At 55.2% G+C, this 19,046-nt stretch overlaps 1 protein-coding gene across 1 annotated transcript; it reads right to left on the reverse strand.

Annotated features, from left to right (window-relative positions):
• Positions 1–12,929: 12,929 nt before the first annotated feature.
• Positions 12,930–17,772, reverse strand: LOC125920374 (cytochrome P450 2D15). Its single transcript, XM_049627586.1, has 9 exons — positions 17,513–17,772; positions 16,157–16,328; positions 15,422–15,574; positions 15,168–15,328; positions 14,566–14,742; positions 14,262–14,403; positions 13,886–14,073; positions 13,300–13,441; positions 12,930–13,200 (listed from the first exon to the last, which is right to left on the reverse strand). Exons 1-9 carry the CDS (start codon positions 17,699–17,701, stop codon positions 13,022–13,024), a joined length of 1,503 nt encoding a protein of 500 aa, XP_049483543.1. The 5' UTR covers positions 17,702–17,772; the 3' UTR covers positions 12,930–13,021.
• Positions 17,773–19,046: the final 1,274 nt, after the last annotated feature.

Raw genomic sequence — 19,046 nt, forward strand, 5'->3', positions numbered from 1 at the left:
CTGTCTCTCCAGTTTTCTTTCTTTTTATGTTAAGCTTTGAAGTTCATTGGAAGGATTGGTCGTCTTTTATAATGGCTAACGCTGATTGTCAAATTTGAAAAACATTAGTTTAATCAATAAGCAACATTATACATTTGCAAGTGAAAGGCTTTGGTCTCGTTTGCAATTTGCTACAGAAATTGATGGAGAAAATGTTACAGCTCTTTAATGAAATGGACACAAACAGTATTATAAGTTATATAAAGGGATGAATCATTGCAGTAATGAGGCTCTGACTCTAGAAATCTGTTACTCAAAGTATACAGTTTGACTTCAGGGAAAAAAAACTGCCAAGTGGTAATAAATCAGATTTGCAGACGTTAGGTTGGTTACTGGACTAGATTAGGCATGGTAAGGGATGTTTGATGTCATGCTTTCTCACTGACATCACTGCCCCATTCAGGAGTAGGGTAGGTTTACAAATGGTGTAAGGGGCAATTACTTCTCTTTTTTCATTGAGTTCATTGTCTAAAACTTCCAGCACAATATTGTATAGAAATGACGAGGGCAGACATCCTTGCCTTATTCCTGAACTTAGGGGGAAAGTATTCAGTATTTTCCATTGAGTGTATTGTTAGCACTAAGTTTTTCATAGATGTCTTCCATCAAGTCAAGGATATTCTCAACTACTCCTAGTTTTCTGGAAGTTTTTCTTCAGGAACAGATGTTGATTTTTATCAAATGTTTTTTATGCACCTGTTGAGATAATCACATGATTTTTCTTTTTTATTTAGTTACTATGGTGAATTATGTTGATTGCTTTTTGAAGGTTGAGCCAACCTCGAATTCCTGAGGGTAAACTCCTTTGGTATTATGTATTATACTTTTCATATGTTGTTGGTTTCAAGTTATAATTGGTTAATAATATTTACACCTATGTTTATGAGGGATGTAGTTTTCTTGTCTGGGTTTGTCTGGGTTTGGTATCAGATAATGCTGCCCTCAATGTCTTCAATAGATGTATTATTCAGTGTTTGTATTTCTTCTTGTCTGAGATGAGGTATTTAGTGCCTTTTAAAGATTTTGTCTATTTCCTCTATGTTGTCCAATTTATTGGCATGACATGTTCATAATATTCCCTTATTATCATTTTGGTATCTATAGAATCTGCCTCATTGTCACCTTTATCATTCTTGATATTAATCACTCGCATCTTATTTTTTTCCTGGTTTAGTCTGTCTATAGAATTATGCATTTTGTTCTCACAAAACAAGTTTTTGGTTTTATTGATTTTTTCCTATTGTTTTTCTGTTTTCTATTTCAATTATTTTCTCTTTAATCTTTTTTATTTCAATTCTTGGGCTTACTTTGGGCTTTATTTGCTCTTCCCTTTCCAGTTTCTTAAAGTAGAAACTGAGGCAATTCATTTGAGACATTTGTTATTTTCTTTTTTTTAAGTTTATTCATTTTTAAGAGACATAGAGCATGGAAGGGGCAGAGAGAGAGGGAGAGATAGAGAATCCCAAGCGGCTCTGTACTGTCAGCACAGAGCCCTATGTGGGGTTTGAATTCACAAACCATAAAATCATGACCTGAACTGAAGTTGGACATTTAACTGAGCCACCCAGGCACCCCACATTTGTTATTTCCTTTCTAAAATTTTTTTTTAAATTTTATTTATTTATTTTGAGAGAGAGAGAGAGAGAGCAGAAGAGGGGCACAGAGAGTGGGAGAGAGAGAATCCCAAGTTGGCTCTGAGCTATCAGCACAGAGCCCTATGCAGGGCTTGAACTCATGAACCAGGAGATCATGACCTGAGCCAAAACTGAGAGTCCAGCAGTTAACTGACTGAGCCACCCAGGTGCCCCTGTTAGTTTCTAATATAGATATTTTTAGTACTGTGAGTTTTTTTCTAGGTAGTACTTTGCATTCCACACATTCTGATATTTTTTTCATTTTCATTCAGTTCAAAAAACATTTGAATTTTCTCTTAGATTTTTTATTTCACTTATATGTTATTTAAACGTGTGTTTAGTTTCTAAATATTTGGAGATTTTCCAGGGATCTTTCTGTTGCAGATTTCTAATTTAATTCCATTGTGGTCAAAGAACATACTTTTTTTTTTTTTTTTTTTTTTTTTTTTTTTTTTTCTCAAAAAAAATCCTTTTTTTTTTTTTTTTTTTTTTTTTTTTTTTAGTAGGCCCCACAACCAATGTGCAGCATGAACTCACAACCCTGAGATCAGGAGTTGGATGCCCTCCTGACTGAGCCAGCCAGGCACGCCCCAGAAGTGACTTTAATCTTTTAAATTTAGTGAGGCTTGTTTTATGGCTGCAAATGTGGTCATCTTGGTAAATATTTCACGTATATATGAAACTATTCCTCAGGGTCTTTCTTAAACGTTTTATTTATTATGGGAGGGGGAGGGGCAGAGAGAGGGAGAGAAAGAGGGAGTCAGGATCCCAAGCAGGCTCCGTGCTGTGAGCACAGAGCCCCTCATGGGGCTCGATCTCACGAATTGTGAGATCATGACCTGAGCCGAAATCGAGAGTCAGATGCTTAACGGGCTGAGCCACCCACGTGCCCCTAAGCATTCCTCAGTTTTACTCACCCACACTTCTGTCATTATTACTTAGTCACATTCATAGTAATTTGGGGAGGGTAAAAGTTACTGTCTTGAATCAGAATATGTCTATTTGGTGTTGTCAAGCTCCTCGAAGGCAGGCTCTGTGTCCTGTTTGCCTTTCTATGGCCTCCACATTTTTCCTGGCCCCAAACGGAGGCCCGGCGGACCCTGGTTGAATGAATGGACGAATGGATGACAGTCAGAAATGGTTAGGCTGTGTTCCTGTGTCTGATGCAGACAACATCCTCTTGGGTTACGTGACAAGACTGAGCCTTACACACCTTTGTGTCTTTGAGTCCCTACGGGGCTCTCTCGGCACGTAACTTGACACATCGTAGGGGCTCAGGCAGCGGTGGTGGCCTTGAATGGAACTGAAGAGACAGCTCCAAAGGTCCCGCCTCTGACCTTTGCAGGGGGGTTAAAGCCGCCCTGAGGCAACTGACCAGCTGTTCTGGCCACGGGTGGAGAGGCTGTCCTGTCATAAAGCCCCCTGGGACGTGACGTCACACACAGACAGCACTCTCCTTGCAAAAGGGAGGGGCCGCGCCCCGGCCCCCCCACCCTGAGCCGGGCTGCAGTGCCCTTCACGGGCTCGGTCCTGGAGCCAGAGGGAGGTGAGTGGGCCGCCTGGACACTGAACGGGTCGAAGGGCACTCTGCGAATCGCTGACATCAAGGTGGGCCGCCGTGGTGAGGCGGCTCGAAGGGCGGCCCTCAGTAACGCGCCGGAGCAGGTGGAAGTTGTCTTTGCGACTCTCAGCTCGCCGTCCCCGCAGCCCTTCCTGCCTGGCCTTCCCCTTCTCCCTCTTCTCTCCCTCAGGACTCATTTACTCTCCTCTCCGCCCCCAAACCGCCTCTCAGAGAAAGCCTGATAACTTTGCTCACGCCAGGTTAGAAATGACTAGAAAGCTTCCTGCTGAATACGTTGCCGGCGCTTTTCTCAGGGAAGGTGACTCTGGGCAAGGGAGGCACCGCAGTGACCTGCGGAGAGCTGAAGTCAGCCACGCCTGGAAAAGGCCCACTGGCTTTGGTGGCTCGGCGCTGTTGGTGACCTTGGCGAGAGAGGTTTTGGAGGTTTGCGGGGACAGGACCACGCTGAAGCAGCCGTGGACCGAGGGGAGGAGTGAAGACGCTCCCTGCAGACGCCCGAGGGCCGGTGTGAAGGATAGGGCGCCATTACAATGGTAGCTGGGAAGGGATCTGTTCAAGGGAGAAGGCCTTTTTCAAAAATTCTTTTTTTAATGTTTTTATTTATTTTTGAGACAGAGAGAGAGAGACAGAGCATGAGCAGGGGAGGGCCGGAGAGAGGAGGAGACACAGAATCCGAAGCAGGCTCCAGGCTCCGAGCCGTCAGCCCAGAGCCCGACGCAGGGCTCGAACTCACGGACTGTCAGGCCACGACCTGAGCTGAAGTCGGACGCTTAACCGACTGAGCCACCCAGGTGCCTCGAGAAGGCCTTTTTTTAATGGGACACATGAGTGGTGTGTGAAATGCTGATTAGGAGCCAGTAGAGAAGGAAAGGCTGAATATACCAGTGAGAGAGGGGACCCCAAACCCCCGGGGCTGTGAGAAGACCGGATGGCGTGGAGCACACAGTGGGGCTGGGCCCAGAGAGCGGAGGGCAGCCGCGTTCCTGGGGATAAAAGGGCCTGGGAGCAGGGAGGCGGCAGAGAGCTGAGGGAACGCCCATGTGGGGGCGTCTGTGTTCTCTGCTGGAAGTGGGGAAGGCAGAGTGGGGGTCGAGGTTTAAAGGGAGATTCCGAAATAGTCCCTGGTGAGAGTAGGGAGCTCCCTGGGAAGCAGAGGCCCCAGGCCACACTGGGTCCAGCTCCACAGTGGAGACCTTGACTTCACAGTGGTGGCGGTTCGTATGGAATCGGCCACGGTGGTGGGATTTCAGTCAGAGAAGGTGTTTTGAAGAGGCCGGGGATACCCCCAGGACTCCTAAATTATACTAGTAAATAATAGTGATCAAAAGCTACCAATACTTTTGAGTAGTTTCCGTTACGCAGCATTTCTGAAATAATTAGCCACCTACATCTGGGGTCATTTTTTACCAAATGTTCAGTAGAGCGATACCTTTTTCCTTACTCCTCTCCCAACCCCCTTTTCCCATCCCGATTCTCTGGGAGCTGCCTTTCCAGCTCTGAGGGTGTTGAAACCAGCTTTGCTTGGGGCTCTGAGGTCTTGGGAGGAATCCCTGAGTGTTTTCCAAGCTCCCATCGCTAGCCCACTCCATCCTGAGTTTGGCCTCCGGCTGTGACCTGCAGGCCGTCCCCGGGCTGAGCCCTGTGGGCAGATGTCCTTGCCATTCCCCCCACTGCCTCTGGCCCACTGCAGTCCCCACAAGCCACCAGGTAAAGGAACGCTGGGATCCCCGGTCTGCGTGACGCATTGACTGCTGACCATCTTTTCTTCTTAGGCTGAAAATGGTGTTTGGACTATGCTGCCAGAGAGAGAGGTGAGGTTTCAGCGGGCCCTGTTCCAGGGCCTCCAATGGCCAGGAAGGGGGACCCCCTGCCCCCGGGTCTAAGAGGAAGGAAAATAGGGTTCTCTCTTCCCTTTTCCTTGACTGTTACAGTACCCCTGGGACTCAGGGTTGGGGTGGAGGGCCTGGTCCTGGCACGTGGGGGACATGCCTCTGTGTGTGTGTGTGTGTGTGTGTGTGTGTGTGTATGCTTGTGTGCGTGCACACACACACACACACACACACACACACACTGGGAGCCAGTGTCCTGGCAGCATCAAGATGCTCTGCTGCTCCCAAGGGAGGGGTCTCAGAAGAGGAGGGTGAGTCACGGGGATACTATTTCTGATCTGGATTGTGGGATCTGTCCAGAGTAGGGGGAGCTTTGGAGGACTTCAGGGAGAAGAGCTGACCCAGCGCTGAATGAGCAACGATGAATGCCCAGCCAACGCTGGGTCCTTGCTCTCTGGCTGGGAAGGCAAGGCGGACCCGTGGAACAAGTACAAGAGGAAAGGAGAAGGGAATGTGCTCCAGGCTCCAAGGCTGGCTGTCAAAGTTGGCACAGGCACTGAGCCTTGCCTGCGGGGCAGCAGAAAGCCCAGGCTGGGCCCTGTTACAGCTGAAGGATTTACTCACCCACAGTGTTGGACACACTCTGGTGGATGTGGTCCCGGGGTTTGGGTTGGGAGGAAAGCCGGTACCCACCCACCAGCGAGGGCATGAGACAACACCCCAGCCTTACACTCAACTCTGCTTTCCTTCCAGGCTCTACAAGTCCCTGTACATAGTACAGGTCTTCGTTCTTGCAGGTAGGAGCCTGGGAGTGGGTGACGGCAGGAGCTGGGAAGCTGGTTCCCGCCTCAGGGCCACCCCCACCTCCGACCGCCTACCGGGGCTCCTAAGGGCCCCTCGAAGGCCGCCCAGCTCCCAGGGACTGGCCGTGCAGCTCAGAGTCAAGGCTGCCCTTCTGTCCCTTTCTTCCCTTCCCTTCTTTCTGCACTTCATAGTTAAACTAGGATTTGAACCCACGTTTGCTTCTAAAACCCATGCCTCCACGCTCCCCAGAAAATCCGGGAACCAAAACCCATACAATCACAGCAGCGATCTTCCAATTTTTGCTTGCATGCCTTTCGAGAAATCATACATCCTGCATACGTTGTACTGCCTACCATCTTTCATTAGAAGTTCAGTTTAAAAGCCTATGGTTTCTGGTATATTGTAAATACTGACATTTTAAAGTGATTACATCACTCTTTTAAATGTTTTAACTGGTCTTTCTCCACCCGCCCTCAGGAGTGGTGTACTACTATCTTCAGGAGTCTGTGGGGAAGCCAGTCCCGGACCATGAGATCGCTGGGGAATCCTCACAGGTAGGCACCTCGGGGGCCTAGAGGCTGGGATGGTCTCACTGTAGCCTGAACAGGGGTCACGCTCCTTGACCTCAATTGTTGACTGACCGTGTGTGTGTATGTGTGTGCACGCGAGGGCTCTGCAGAAATTTGCTGTGTGTCTGGCAAAGTGTTAAAACAGAGGCCCCACCCCCCACGGGCTGGCTGGCCGGTCACCCCGGGCCTCTGTGGCAGTGGCCTCCACCATCCAAAAGGAACAGATGAGCCCCCATTCACGCGAGTAGCCGTGGAACGTGGTTCAGCGCCCCTGGGTGGACGAGGTGGTGGCGGGCAGGACACCTGCCTGGGGTTGCATACTCTCCTCCATGTCCCAGATCCGAGAACCTATGGCCGAAGCCCCTGCTCCCAGCCCTGGGTCAGAAGGACGCACATGGGTGCTGGACGCACACCCAGGGCCACGTGCTAGATTACGTGCTGTCCATCTGTTATGTCATTTGAGCCTCACGGCAACCCAGCAGCTCACACTTTACGCAGACGGGAAACAGGCCCCCGGAGGGACTAGGTCCAGGTCGCCCAAGTGATAGTACAGAGCCACATGCCTGATCTCTGGGGGCCTCCTGTTCTCTGCACAGCGCTGTTGGGAAGAGGAGAATCCCACAGAAACAAGGTTATCGGTGGCCCAGAAACTCTGAGAAGTATGTGCTACACCTTCTGGGGGTGACCATTCAGGGGTGGGGAGACCCTAAGCAACCGGTCAAATTTCCATTTAAAAATGTATTGTCACGGCACCTGGCGGCTCATAGGGTTAAGCCTCCAACTGTTGCTTTCGGCTCAGGCCGTGAACTCGTGGTTTGTGAGATGGAGCTCCAAGTCGGGGCAGTGTAGAGCCTGCTTGGGATTCTCTCTGTCCCTCTTTCTCTGCCCCTCCTCCACTCGCTCTCTCTCTCGCGCTCTCAAAAATAAAAATAAACGTTAGCCAATGAATTCCTACAGTGGAAGCTGAGGATGTAGCTCTCGTAACAACTGCACATTTACTGCCCCTCCAGCCCTTCACCTCCCCCAGCCTTCCAGTGTAGACGGCTATAGCCTTGTTTTGGGGTTGTAAAATGTTTAATTTGAGTAATGACATTTTCGCTTGTTAAAATCCTTTAAGTAACATTGCTGTTTTGCTGTTTTTATATCATTTTGGCTTTTAAGCCCCCCACCACGGCAGTGAGCTCTTTTTTCTTTTTCTTTCTTTCTTTTTTTTTTTTTTTTTAATTTTTTAAATGTTTATTTTGAGAGAGAGAGAGAGAGAGACAGATCATAAGTGGGGGAGGGGCAGAGAGAGAAACACACACACAATACAAAGCCGGCTCCAGGCTCTGAGCTGTGCGGTGCTCTTACTCACTGAACGGTGAGCTCATGACCCGAGCCAAAGTCGGAGGCTTAACAGACTGGGCCACCCAGGCGCCCCAGTGGCCCCTTTTTTGACAGGCATACCCAGCTGTGTAAGCAGCACCACGGCCCAAACCAGAACAGTTCCATCCCTTCTGACAGTCCCTCCGTACTCACGGGCAGCCAGTCCTTCCCCACTGCCCCCGCCCCGACCCACTGAAGAGTTTTCCGTTCCCATACTGCAGCCTTGGCAAGATTGTCCCGGAAGTGGAGGCATCCCCGATGCGGCTGCGCTTCTGGTCCCTCGCTGCGCTGGGTGCGCCTGAGGCCTCTCTGGGCGCATGCGCAGCAGTAGTTTGTGCCTTGCGGCGGAGCAGGCGTCCTTCGTGGGGATGGACCGCAGTTTGTCCACTCACCACTTGAGCTATTTGGGTGTTTCTACTTTGGGACAGTTACAAATAAAACCGCACTAAATATTTGTCTACAGGTTTTGTGTCGACCTAGGTTCTCCTTCCGCTTCGGGAAACACCTGGCCCCCGAGTGGTGGGGCGTGTGGCTAAGTGTGCGTTTAGTCCCGCAAGAAAACCGGGACTTTTCCAGAGCGGTTGCTGCCGTTCTGCGCTCACACCAGCCCAGAATGCGAGATTCCGGTTGTCCCACATCCTCCCCAGCACTTGCCATTGGTTTTTAGCCATGCCAGTGGGTGTATATCAGAATTTTTATTAGACCAATGTTGAGGGTTTACATTTTTAAACTATGAAAATAATATTCCTAGCGGAGCCCGGAATAGTATGCCGTGGCCGCTCTTCGTGTGCGATTTTGGTCTTGCCTCTTTTTTAGTTTTCTACCTACAACTTATCCAAGCTGTCTGCCAAAAAATCAGTCTCCTTGCAATACATTTAGAAAAATTAGGTGCTTGGGGTGCCTGGGTGGCTCAGTCGGTTAAGCCTCCGACTTCGGCTCAGGTCATGATCTCACAGTTCGTGAGTTCGAGCCCGCGTCGGGCTCTGTGCTGACAGCTCAGAGCCTGGAGCCTGCTTCACATTCTGTGTCTCCCTCTCTTTCTGCCCCTTCCCTGCTCATGCTGTGTCTCTCTCTGTCTCAAAAATAAATAAACATTAAAAAAAAATTTAAAAAAAAAAGAAAGAAAAATTAGGTGCTTTATCAGTATGATGGTTTTCGTGGAGCCATAGCTCATGGAGCCCTCCCTCCTCCTATTTTCATACGGACAGGACACCCTTCACGATGTTCACCGCTGAGCTGTCCCGGGACCTCCCTTTCTCATGGGTCTGGGGAGCACTCCACTTCTCCCATGTTGGGGAGCCCACATCACTCCTTCATTTGGGTGGGACCCAACCTCCAGGAGAACCCCTGCGTCCCGAGGGGGGCGTCTTTAGATCTCACATGTCTGAAACAGTCTTAACTCATATTCCACCAAGAGTTTGGACAGATACAGAATTCTAGACTAGAAGTATTTTTCTCATAGGGCTTGAAGATCCTCATTGTCTTCTGGCTTCAACGACTTTCAAAGGAAAGTCTTACGAAAGTTGAATTCCCAAAACAGACTTTTTTCTTTGTATTTCTGGAAGTTTGGGGGTTCCTTGTCCTCAGTGCTCTCAAATGTATTGATGGAAGGCTCTGGGGGTGGGTCTCCATCATCCATTGTCCTAGGTACTTGGTGATTCCTTCTCTTCTGGAAACTCCTGTCCCTCACCTTTGGGAAATTGTCTTGATAAAAAAGGGGTGTATTCATTTGGTATCTCTCCCCTGCCACCTCAGTCTGTGGTCCCTGTTCCCTCTCTCAGAAAGATCTGTGATTTAGCTGTGGGAGCTCCTGATCTCCTCTCTGTTCTTTCTGGGAAAAAAAAAAATTTTTTTTTCCAACTTTACCTTCTACACTTGGATTGGATTTTTCATTCCCATTATTATATCATACTTTTGTGTGCAAGAGTTAGAGGTTTTTTGAACATTTCTGTTTTACAGCCCATTCTTATTTCATGAATGCAAAGTTACCCATTATTGTTTGAACTTTTTCTCAAATTACTGGTAGTTTTTAGGTGTCTGTGCATGCAGACATCGACAGTGGATTTAGGTGTCTGTGCATGCAGGCATCGGCAGTGTAGCTGAGGTGGCCTTAGACGTCACCTCAGCCTTGCCTCCCTCCTCTCCCTCCTTCCCACGCAGCCCGTAGGGGAGACCTTAAGGCCAGTGTGGGGGCTGATGGATAAGTGCTACCCTGTGACCACTCAGGTAAGGGCTGGGGACCCCTCTTCCCCTGGGATGGGGTGGCTGTCCTGGGCGTCCTTGGTAGGTTCAGTGAGAGGATGGGCCAGGCGGGGAAGGACTCCCAGCCCCTCGCAGCTGTGAGTCACTTCTGTTTTCCTCTGTAGAGACGCAGAGTCAGGAGTGGGAAGAAGCAAGCCTCCGAGGTAAGTGAGGCTGGCTCCTGTCAGAGCTCCATGAGGCGCAGAGACACCCCAGCTCGTGGCAGGGGAATCCCAGGGGTAGTGGCACCCCCCCCCCCCCCCGCACCCCAGGAAACTCCCCACTCACTGAGCAGGGAAGGACTTCCTTGGAAAGGCAAAGAACTACACACGCTCCGGGTGTAGAGAACGGGGAGGGAGGAGGCATTCGGAGGGCCTTTCTGCCCACCTCTACCCTCCTGACCCTCCCTGCAGGCCATGACCCCCAAGGCAACTGGAGGACTGAATGAGGCCGCGAAGGAGGATCCTGACATCTTGGCTCAGCGTGAGGGGGAGGGGAGGGCCCCAGGGGCGGAAGCAGCCAGCTCCATTCCCGCCAGGAGGGAGACGGCTGAGGAGGAAGAGGTGGCGGGGATCCCAGACTGGGAGGGAAGGAACAGCCCCAGCGTGGGACCCGCTGAGAAGCCCCAGAGCCCGGCAGGGTGGGGGCCGTGAGGGAGAGGGCAGTACTGGGGGCACGGGGCACCCCCAGGACCACTGGGCCGAACCGCCGTCCCAGTGGCGCAAAGAGCCGCACTCCTGGTGTGAGCAGAGCGGGTCTGAACCCTGCCTCTCCTGACTTCCTGTGAAGTGAGGCCTTACTTTCCCCATTTGTGTAGGGTAGAACCTGTCTCATCCCACCACTGTGTCCTTTCTTTCTTCCCAGGCAAATAAAAAGGTCTGTAAGGAGATGGCAATATACCCTTCTGGCCCCACCCCGATGCAGGACTGCCTCCCTCCCTGATCGCGGGGACCCTGCAGGGGTCACAGATCACTCCTCTCAGACCTCCTGCCCTGGGTGGGGAGGGGAGGGAAGAAGCCCAGGTGTCCAGATGCCGCGTCCCCCCTAATGTCTCCCCTGCCTCCTGCTTCCTTCCTGGTAGCCGGGAGCTTGAAGCCACTCCCCTCGGGCTGGGGGAACGGCCCGCCTTTCCTGAGCCTGTCCCCCCAGCATCAGAGGGCGCCCTGGCTCTGGGGAAAGGTCCTCCCAGCAAGGGACCCACAGGCATGCCTGTTTGTACTTTCCAGAGGCCTCTGAGGTGGCGAGTGAGGAGGAAAGTCCTGGGGCCTGGGTCCCCCGGCTCCTGAGGAGGCTCTGGCTGGGCTGGTTCCCAGCCCCTGACACCCGGAAGACACAGAACCACGAATGACAAAGTATCCAATAAATCCGCAGTTCCTGCTTCTGCAGACCCAGCTGCCTCCTTTCAGAGGCTTCGTGTCTTCAAAAACCCAGTGAGACCCTGTCCACAGTCCCTGTCCTGACAAGCTGCAGGAGCACCACCTCCTGCCACTGAGCCCTGACACAACGGCAGATACTCTGAACAGGCCCTCTGACTCAGTGCCAGGGGACAGACCAAGTCCCCTGAGTGCTGAGAGCCGGGCGGCTCCATGTCATGAAGGCATTTAGAAGGTGCTGGTGGGACCTCTGTCAGGGATGCCGTTGGGTGTGCGTGTCCTCTGGTAAAAGAAGCCTGGGGGAGGGGGCGCTTCTGACCTGAGTGTCTGTGGTCCCCAAGCTGTTCCCTAAATGCACCAAGGGGGTCTGCGCAAGACTTGGCAAAGCATCCCATTGTCAGCAACCCTCAGGTGCTCCCCAGGTGCGCAGTCCAGAACCCGCCGGTTGTGGGGGTGGGCACGGAGGGGGCACAGCAGTCCTGCTCCTGGCCGCGGCTCCAGGCTAACAGGGTCACAGCCCGAGAAGTCAGAGCAGGAAGACAGGACCCGGCAGCCATCTGACGCCAGCAGCTCATTGGCTGAAGGGGAAACAGAAGCCCGGGGCAGGGGAGGGACTGGCCCAGGGTCACACAGTATCCTGGCAGAGCAAGGGTGAAAGTCAGGTGTCCTCCTCCAGGGTCTCCACATGGCCTCCTCGCCCTCCGACCATCCCACTGTCACGTGGGTCCAAGGTTGACCCCCGTCCCTAGGGCATGCCTGTGGCCCACAGGTCTCCCTGCCTACCCCTGGCCAAGTCTCCCAAGAGCTCAGCCTGACCCAGCCGCTCAGAGGACTGTGCCCTGGGCTGGAGCCAAACGAGCGTCTTCCTGCTCCAGCCTGGCCATGAATGGCAAGTCCTGAGCAGGTGACTGAACGCGAGCATTTCCGAGGGGCTAGGGAACGGGGCCCATCCTAGTTTGGGGTGACTGAAAGGCTCAGGGAGGTGGCTCACTCCTGGGCGGCCATTAGGCTTTGCAGGGAAAGCTCTGGCACCTGAGGACCGAGCCCCAGGTGTTAACCTGGCACATCCCTCCTGGCCCTCCCTGAGCGCCTCACCTTCGGGGGTGTCGTAGATGAAGCGGGGCAGAAGGGTTGAAGGTGCTGCTGAGCTGGTGGCCTGTGGTGTGGGGTGGGCGGTGTTGGACCTGAGGTGGGGGTGTCCAGGCCGAGTGGGGTCCTCCCCACCCCCACCGGGGCGTGGGTGAGATCTCTCAGCAGCTTGTTCTCGCTCTTCCTGGCACGGGCCAGGACCTTAGACATTGCCACTAACCAGAGTGGCCGATGTTGGGTCTCTGGGTGAGTAGGGGGTAAGCTTGTCATCTTCTGGCCCTCGGTATACCCGTCTCTCGAATGGGATCAAATGCAAGGCAAGGATGGATAAGGCAGGGGTAGGGGCTGGCCCTGGGGAGGCTGCTGAGGCCCCATCACCGCCAGGGGCTGGTCACGCGGCCCGAGGGGACTCGGAAGCCAGGATGGAACCGCCAAATTGGTTTATTGCGTATCAGGGCCCCTGCCGAGGAGCCAGTTGGGGGGCTGGTTCCTCCTCCTAGCGGGGCGTGGCACAGAGCTGGTAGGGGGGTGGGATCATCAGGAAGGAAAAGACACCATGGTCGCTGGGCCGGGGTTGCCCCACAGGCACGGAAAAGCTGAAGCGCTGTAGCAGACAGGTGAAGAAGAGGAAGAACTCCATGCGGGCCAGGGGCTCCCCGAGGCATATGCGGCGGCCTGCGGGTGGGTATGGGGGTGCTCAGTGAGCCTGGGGGCCTGGGCTCCATCCTCCGAGACTCCCTTGGGAGGGGTCAGTGAGTTGGGCACCGCAGGTACCTGCAGAGAAGGGCATGAAGGCCTCCTGCTTGACGAATTGGCCCTGGGCATCCAGGAAGTGCTCGGGGTGGAAACGGAAGGGCTTCTTCCAGACCGTCTTGTCCTTCAGCACTGACGATAGGTTGGTGATAAGTGTTGTCCCCTGGCAGGAGACGCCTGGCATGGGTGGGGTCTAGGCTATGGGACGCCCAGACCCCTGCCACCAAACACGCATGGGTGCACGCTCTGCCTGGCACACATGGGACTCTTTCAAATAACCCCGTGGCCCAAGAAGCTTCTCAGCACCTCCTTTGTCCCCATGGCAGGCCAAGTGACTCACCACCCACGGGGGTCCACGCTGCCACCTGTCCCTGTGCACAGGCTCCTCCAAAACCCCGTGCAACATTTCGGTCTGTCTTCCCCACCTGACTTGGGGGCTCTGAAGAGAGAGGCCGGCCCTGCCTCTGCTCCCATCCCCCACATCCACCTAGGCTGGGATAGTCGGTGCTTGCAGAAATGAGGATTGGGTGCCTTGGGTCCCCGCCCTTACCTGGCATTGGCCATGCTGGGTGGTGCTGAGCATGGGTGCAGAGGGCTGTAGACCTACCTTGGGGATGAGAAAGCCCTGTACTTCAATGTCTCGGGATGTCATGTGGGGCATGCCCAGTGGGACGAGGTCCCCAAAGCGCTGCACCTCGTGCATCACGGCCATGGTGAAGGGCATGCGGGTCTGGTCCGCCATCGCTGGTCGCTGCTCCGGCCCTAACACTTCATCTATCTCCCGTTGGACGCGTCCTAGACAGCCAAGCATCCCCATAGTGGTCAGAACCCTGAGGTCTGGGCTCCGACCTCTGCCTGACTCTATGGAAGGGCCCAGGGCCCAGCTTCCGCTCAGAGCTTCGGGGGGCTAGAGCAAGCTTAAGGGGTCCCGGCTGGTTCCTCTCCTCCCTCATCCATCCATCCGGGCCCCAGGCTGAACTCACGCTGCACGTCCGGGTGCAAGATCATGAGCAGGAGGGCCCAGGCCAGCGTGGCTGAGGTGGACAGCATCCCAGCAAGAAACAGGTCGGCTGTCACCATGAGCATGTTCTCATCATTGAAGCTGCTCTCGGGGTTCCCCCTAGCCTGGGCCGTGCCAAGAGGGTGAGCTGGGCCAGAGGGAAGAAGCCCCCAGATGGCCTCCCACCCTGCACCCATCACTGATCACTGGGTGATGTCCAGGCCCCACCTTCCTGGGCCTGGGTTCATGGGATTCTCAAACCACCACCACTGTCCCCGACACCTCACCTTTTCTATTTCATCCAGGAAGGCGTCAGTCAGGTCTCGGGGTGGCTGGGTTGGGTCCCGGGTGATCCTGTGTTCCTGGACTAGTTCATTCAGGAGGGTCATTAAGGCTTTCTGGTTTGAGAAGACCTTGTCAGCCAGTCCCGGGATGTGCAGGAGCACAGGGATGGAGTTCAGGGCCTGGGAGGGCCACAGATGGGGGACCTTCCTGTGCTCAGGTGTTCACTTCCATCAGCCAGGTCCCTGCCACCTCCCGGGTGTCCCCACCATTGCAGTGGCTCCTCCCTAAGTTCGGGCCTTGATCCTCTTTCCTGGCTCGGGGCCCTAGATCTCATGGGCTCTAGTGGCTTCCAATGAAGCAGGTACAGATTCCTTCCCGGGCCCTCTCCTGGGCTCCTGGACCCTGGGCCCGCCTCCCCGGCTCCGGGCCTGCGATCTTCCCACCTTCTCCAGACCCTTTGTCTTGGAATGCCTTTTCTCCCAGGCCCCTCCGTACTCCCCCTCCCCCTCCTCCCCCACGCCCTCCTCCGGGAGGCGCGTTTTAGGGCGGAGGCCGCCTCCACGCAGCTCGCCCTGCAGGGCTCCTTGGCGCCCCCGCCCCGCACCTCTCGCGCGAAGCCGCTGTCCTCCTGCAGTCCCTTCAGTGCTCCGTCTATCAGCTTGTGGAGGCGCGGGTCGTCGTACTCGAAGCGGCGCCCGTAGGTGAGGGAAGCGATCACGTTGCTCACAGCTTTATTCAGAAGGGCCCTGGGGCTAAAAGGGCGTCCTGAGAGGGGACGGTGCGGGTCAGGGGGTCTCCTGCATCTCTTCCCCAGCCCCTCCGTCCCTGTCTCCTGTGCCCCTCAGCCCCCAAACGCACCGGCATGGTCGGCGAAGGCTGCACAGAGGCACGACGCCTCCTCGGTCACCCACTGCTCCAGTGACTTCTTGCCCAGGCCGAAGTTGCGCAGGGTGGACAAGGCGAAGCGCCGCTGCTCGCGCCACTCGCGCCCGTAGCGCGCCATGAACACCCCTGGGGCGGGGCGGGGCGGTGGGCGTGGTTTGACGCACCCGCCCAGGGCACTCGGCCCCGCCCCCTTCGCAAGGCCCCGCCCCTGCCCCGTTCACAGGCCCGGCCCCCTGCCCGCCCCCACAAACCTTGCCCCCCCCGCCCACTAAATCGCGCCCACTTTGACACCCACTTGCCGCTGGGGACTGGTCTCTCTGCCTGCCCGCCAGCTCTCCTCTGCTGGGGGCAGGTGTTGGCATCACCCTGCCCACCTTGACCCCTGCCCGGTAGGGAAAAGTCCTGGTCCGCCCCCTGCCTCGCCCATACTGTCTTCCTTCCCCCTCATTCCCGCCCACCCAGACGTCCTTTTCTTGACCGATTCGGCCCTGGGCCCGCCCCTTCTCGGTCAGGCCCCGCCCTCATCCGCCTCTATCAGACCCCGGCACTTGGCACCAGATCCTTCCTCCACCTGCGGCCACTCCAAATTCTTTGACTCTTCCCTGCACTGCATGTCCACGATCCTGCCTCCACTTAGCCCTGCCGGGTCTTGAGTCACTGCTGGCCCAGTCCCCGCCGGACCTCGGTCTGCCCCCCTTCTCCGCTTGCCTTGGGAGCGCGGCCCGAACCCCAGGTGCTCGTAGATCGGCATAGGTGGGCGGTCGGCAGTGTCCTCGCTGTGGTAGACCAAGGCCTCGCGCACGGCCTCCAGGCCGTTGAGCACGACCACGGGCGTCCAGGCCAGCTGCAGGCTGAACACGTCCCCGAAGCGGCGCCGCAGCTGCAGGCCGAGGTTTGAGGGCGTTTGTCAAGCCCGGTTCCGCCCCCCCACCCCCACCCCCAGCAGGCTGCGGCCCAGTCTCATGGCGCTAGCCTTGGGGCACCCCTAGGCCTCCGGCAGCACGCTGGTGCAAGGGCGATATCTGGCCTAGTGACTCTGGGTTAGGGTCTACGGAGGAGGAGCTCACGCTGGATCAGACCTCTCAGCTGGGACTTTGCAAAGGTCACCAAAATTGTCAGTAGGCCAAGTTAGGATCCCATTCTACAGGTGAAGAAACTGAAGTTTACAGAGGTGAGCACTGAGACCCAAGAAACCACAGCAGCGAAAGAGTAGAAACTGTCCCCGTAATTATGTCACCCTCGGTTTCCTGATTTATGTTTTATTTTTTTTTAATTTTTTTTTTTTCTCAACGTTTTTTATTTATTTTTGGGACAGAGAGAGACAGAGCATGAACGGGGGAGGGTCAGAGAGAGAGGGAGGCACAGAATCAGAAACGGGCTCCAGGCTCTGAGCCATCGGCCCAGAGCCCGACGCGGGGCTCGAACTCACGGACCGCGAGATCGCGACCTGGCTGAAGTCGGACGCTTAACCCACTGCGCCACCCAGGCGCCCCCTCGGTTTCCTGATTTAAATGGGGCTCCTATCTGACTTCAGCTCAGGTCATGATCTCACCTTTCGTGAGCTCCAGCCCCAATTCGAGTGAGCCCCGCTTCTCGTTCTGCCCCTTGTGGGACTCTCTCTCCCTCTCTGCCCTTTGCTCACTTGTGCCCTCTCTCAATAAATAAAATAGAAAATAACACAAACTAAAATAAGAAAGTAATTTTTAAAATGGGGCTCATGACCAGACTGCGTCCCCGATTCTCAAGACCTTTCCTCCTGCTGTAATCAGAAGGGACCCAGGTCACATAATTTAAGCGCTGCCCGACTGGATCCCAAACCCACTGCCAAGCCCACACCCCACTCCAGGCCTTTGCCCTCTTTGACCTTTGATTGGAAAATCCCAATCGTCCTTCGGGCCCTGCACGGAGGCCGGCCGCCGTCAGCCTCTCACCCCTGCCTCCTGCGCTCGGCCCGTCTCCTTGTGCTCTCCTTGTGCGGCCTGTGGCTTCACCCCCCACCCGCCATCCGCCGCCGCTAGGCGGGGTCCCCATCCCCCTCTGCTGCCCGCCTCCCGCCTCCCTCACCCGGTCGAAGTAGAAGAGCGTGTCCTGGAAGTCCATCTGCAGCAGGTTGCCCAGCAGCGGCAGCGGCATGGGGCCTGGCGGGAAGCGGGCAGCCCAGAATCTGCGCCTGTGCAGAAGGTCCACCAGGAGCAGGAAGAGGGCCACGGCTATGGCCAGGGGCCCCAGAGCATCCCCGGTCAGCAGTCCCATGGCCGCCTCAGTGCGTGCTGGGCTCCTCCGGCACACCAGGTACCTAGGACCGGGCCAGATGGGACGCTCAGCACGTTTTGCGAGCCCAGCCAGCGCGGGCCCTCTTTCTAAAGGGACCCGAGGCCGGCCTTTGCCCTCTGCCCCGAGTCAACGTGCCAGGGGGACCGTGCTGCCAGCGGACACGAGGAGGAGCCGAGGAAGGTCAGGTGCAGGGGTGACCGCCGAAGTCCTGTCCCTCTTGGACTCTCGGGTGCTTCCCCAGGGTAGTGGGGTGAGATTAGTGGAGAGACGAGAAGCCCACCCCTCAGCCTGACTCTGCAGCTCTGTTAGAGGCTCCGAGGAAAAACCGGGGGTCATTGGACTTGATTCTGCCACCCACCCGTCGTATTAGGCTCGCACCCCTTAGTGTGGTCCCAGCCTCGTCCCCAGAACACACCCTTGTCTTCCCATATGTTACCTGCCCCCTCGCAAGTTTGTTACTGGCACTTGCCCAGTGCCCTAGGGAGGTCACAGTGATCAGAGGGTCCGTGGTGGCGGGGATGACGTTCTTGGTGTCCCCTTCACACTAGTTCACTCAACACAGAGAAACCCACAATCACGAACCACTCACACATTCAGACGTTACCCACGTGTTCACACACTGACCCGCAATCACAGCACACATTTACACACCCACAAAACCACGCACCACTTACACACACACACACACACACACACACACACACACATACTCAGACCCAGCACCAAGTCACCCTAGTTCCCAGTAGCTGCCCGGACCCCACCCCTGCCTCCTGCCTCGAGGCTGCCCACAGTGGCGCTGTGGTCCCTCGCCTGGTAGGCGGGCCCAGCGTCCTCAGTTCTGACCTGATCTTGGCCTGTCGAGTTTCCATCTGGGGGTGGGGAGGCAGCTGGGTTGTTTTCAGAGCTTCCTACTCACGCTGACCGCCAGTTCAATGGCCTGGAGACGCCTTCCTAAGTTTGTTACAAATTCGTCCTTGGACCTCCTGGCTCTTGCGGCCACCCGAGTGATGAATGTCCTTCATGCCTGCCCCACTTTCCGGCGTGGGCACTTTCCCTTGTTGACTGAGCTGCCGCTGAGCTCAGGGGCGTGAGGGTGGCTTAGACCTGAGAGGTACCTCTGTCCTCCGAGGAGGAGGCCTGCTTCCTCCTCCTCCTCCTCATTTGTCCTTGAACATCAGCTGCTCAAACTCATTCTGGAAGACGAGGGGATGGAAATCCAGTGGGACACAATTTCTTTCCGCCCTCACAGGCGTCCCCTGCTGAGGACCCCAGGGAGTGAATTCTCAGGACTCCCCTTGTGCCAGCACCTTCCCCGCCTCCCCCC

Source organism: Panthera uncia, chromosome B4 (assembly GCF_023721935.1).
Source record: "Panthera uncia isolate 11264 chromosome B4, Puncia_PCG_1.0, whole genome shotgun sequence".
NCBI lineage: Eukaryota > Metazoa > Chordata > Mammalia > Carnivora > Felidae > Panthera > Panthera uncia.